General features: G+C 43.8%; 1 protein-coding gene across 1 annotated transcript in view; it reads right to left on the minus strand.

The window, feature by feature from the left end:
* RSPH1 (radial spoke head 1 homolog (Chlamydomonas)) overlaps positions 1–2,541 on the minus strand; it is a 36,050-nt gene that overhangs the window by 26,138 nt on the left and 7,371 nt on the right. The window contains exon 4 of the mRNA XM_011954227.1: positions 1–83. This exon is cut by the window's left edge and continues 1 nt beyond it. Within this exon, the coding sequence (XP_011809617.1) occupies positions 1–83 (83 nt within the window). The remainder of the gene's footprint in view (positions 84–2,541) is intronic.

Consider the following 2,541-nt stretch of genomic DNA (forward strand, 5'->3'; position numbering starts at 1 on the left):
AGTAAACCACTCTCCGGTGTAGGTGTCATTATTGATGTAGTAGTATACACCATGGCCGTGCCTCTGGTCATTTGCCCACTCTCCTGAAAGGAACAACACAAAGGCAAGCCCAGGTGAGAAGAAGGGATCGATGCCCTGTACCATGTCTTCACATTGTTAACCATGGCAGAGGTGGATGTGTTGTGAAGCAAATGAAGCTACATTCGGGGCCCCATGCACACATAGGCCCCTGCTGCTCGGGAAACCCTGCAGAAGAGAGACTTTTAACAGCACCGACCAAGGCTGCTGTCTGTTTCCACTCGAATGTCCCTCCAGCTCTCTTCCTTTTGTGCCAGATGGCATGGGTGCTGAGCCATGGTGGAGAGTGGGCTAAGGGAGGGCTGAGTCAGGGGTTCATGGGGTACAGGTAGAGTGAGGTGTACGGATGTGGGCCATAGTCACGGTGGAGAGGGGGCTAAGGGAGGGCTGAGTCAGGCGTTCACAGGGTACAGGTAGAGTGAGGTGTATGGATGTGGGCCACAGCCACCTGCATGTACTAACAAGCACATTTCACAGGTTAGTCAGAAGCACCACGAAGACGCAACAAGGAGGGAGACAAACCAGGGTTGTCTGACCCATTGCCAGTGATCCTAACACCACACTTCATTTACCTTGCAAATGTTTAGTGATCCAGCAACAACTCTAGGGCTTGATCGTCTATCCTCAGCCACCTGCCAGCATTTCAGTCTATCTCCCACCCAATCATCTGGCTCCAACGTGCCACCCTAACCCCAGCTGCACAGCAGCTCCATCTGCCGGTGCCATGCCGTGGCTGACCTATGCCTCTGCTTGAACTCTTCCCTCACCTCCTCACCTCCATACAGGCTTCTGCTAAGTCCTTAGAGGCTTGGTAGGAAGTACTGAAATTGGCAAGGATATCATAAAACTCATAATACCACTCCATGATGCAGACAACTGCAAACTACTGTTGTCAACCACAGCATGAATCCCTGCACTAGAAAACTCAAAATGTCCTCAAATCTTACAGCTCACATATGAAAAAAACTTAATAGAGGTCTACCAAAGGTGACATCTCTTAAAAACGTGCATATTACACCAAGTCATTAAGCTAAATGATACATTTTGAGACTATGAATAATAAAAAGCAAGTGTTGATCAATTTGTTGATCAAAGAGAAAAGAAGGAATTATATTTCTATTCTTTCTATAGAAAACATTACAAAATGGTTGCCATATGGAGAAGCATTCAAAGTGTATTAGCTAACAAAAGGTAGAGAAAAGCTATTCTAGAAGTATGTCAGACATTAAAACTCAGGCTACTTAGATTCTGTGATGTTTGCGGTATTTTTAAATTTTTAACATTTTGATTTATCATTACAAATGAAAATTCACTTTTATACCAACTTTATATTTTCTTTTTCTTAAAGAGGGTTCCCAAAATTTATATAAGCTTCTGGCTTACACAAAAACTGGACCTACTTCCACATGAAGATAAAGAATACCCAATAGGCTAAGAATACGCTAATTATTCAAGCAATATTTGTTTATGTGAATAACCCCAAAATTTACCTACAGAAAGAATTTCTACATATTTATTTCCTCAATCATTCCAGTATTTACTCAGCTCCTACAATGTCCTGTGCACTTTGTGAGATGAACAAACAGTTGTACAAAGGACAGTGCATGTCCCCAGGGCGCCAGCACCAGCCTGGGGATGGGAGGTTGGCACCTGAGCAGCAGCCGAGGACAGGGAAGGCAGCACAAAAAGCTACATGGCACAACTTCAAAGAGTGGGTAGTCATTCAGAAAAGAGCAGGTTTACCAAAAATTCATGGAGAGAGGGAAGGTGGCAACCGCTAACAATTAAGGAAGAGGACTAGGCCCCATGATGTGATGTGTGACAGGAACAGCATGAACAAGAGAGATGAAGATCCCCAACTTGAGATAATTCAGTAAAAAATACTTCAGGTCCCTGAACCTAAAGTAACCACGAGGATGTGCAAATACCTAGAGGGATGTGTCTGGATCTTAAGGGGCAGTGATGAGCCTGGATTTGTAGCATTTGCCAGTTTCTGTGGTGTAAACACTCACACTGTGGCCAATTTCAAGCTACACATGGAGCTGGGAAGAGATGCACAGAATGGGTTTTTGTGAGCTATTATGAGGTGGTTCCAGCACAGCCCTGGGGCACAGAGACCTCAGCTGAAACAGGTACATCATTTGGTTTCTTCCCAACAAAAGATCATGACAACATTATTATATCCCTCCTCTCTTGGCCATGTCAGAGGGTCTCCAGAGTGTCATTGCAAGAAAAAAATATATTTTGCAGAAAATTTTCAAAAATAAAACAGAACAATAATGTTGCAAAAGACACTAAACTTTGCACCATGAGGACTGTGAGCAAAATTTTTTAAAGTCCCAGTCTACTTAAAAAACCTGTTAAGAGGCTCTGCCCAGCATTTTGTAATGCCACCACAGGGACCCTGCACAAAAGGAGAAGGTAATTCAGAGAAAAGTCACCTGATGAGGCACATCTCTAACA

This window comes from Colobus angolensis, unplaced genomic scaffold, assembly GCF_000951035.1.
Source record: "Colobus angolensis palliatus isolate OR3802 unplaced genomic scaffold, Cang.pa_1.0 Scaffold38, whole genome shotgun sequence".
NCBI lineage: Eukaryota > Metazoa > Chordata > Mammalia > Primates > Cercopithecidae > Colobus > Colobus angolensis.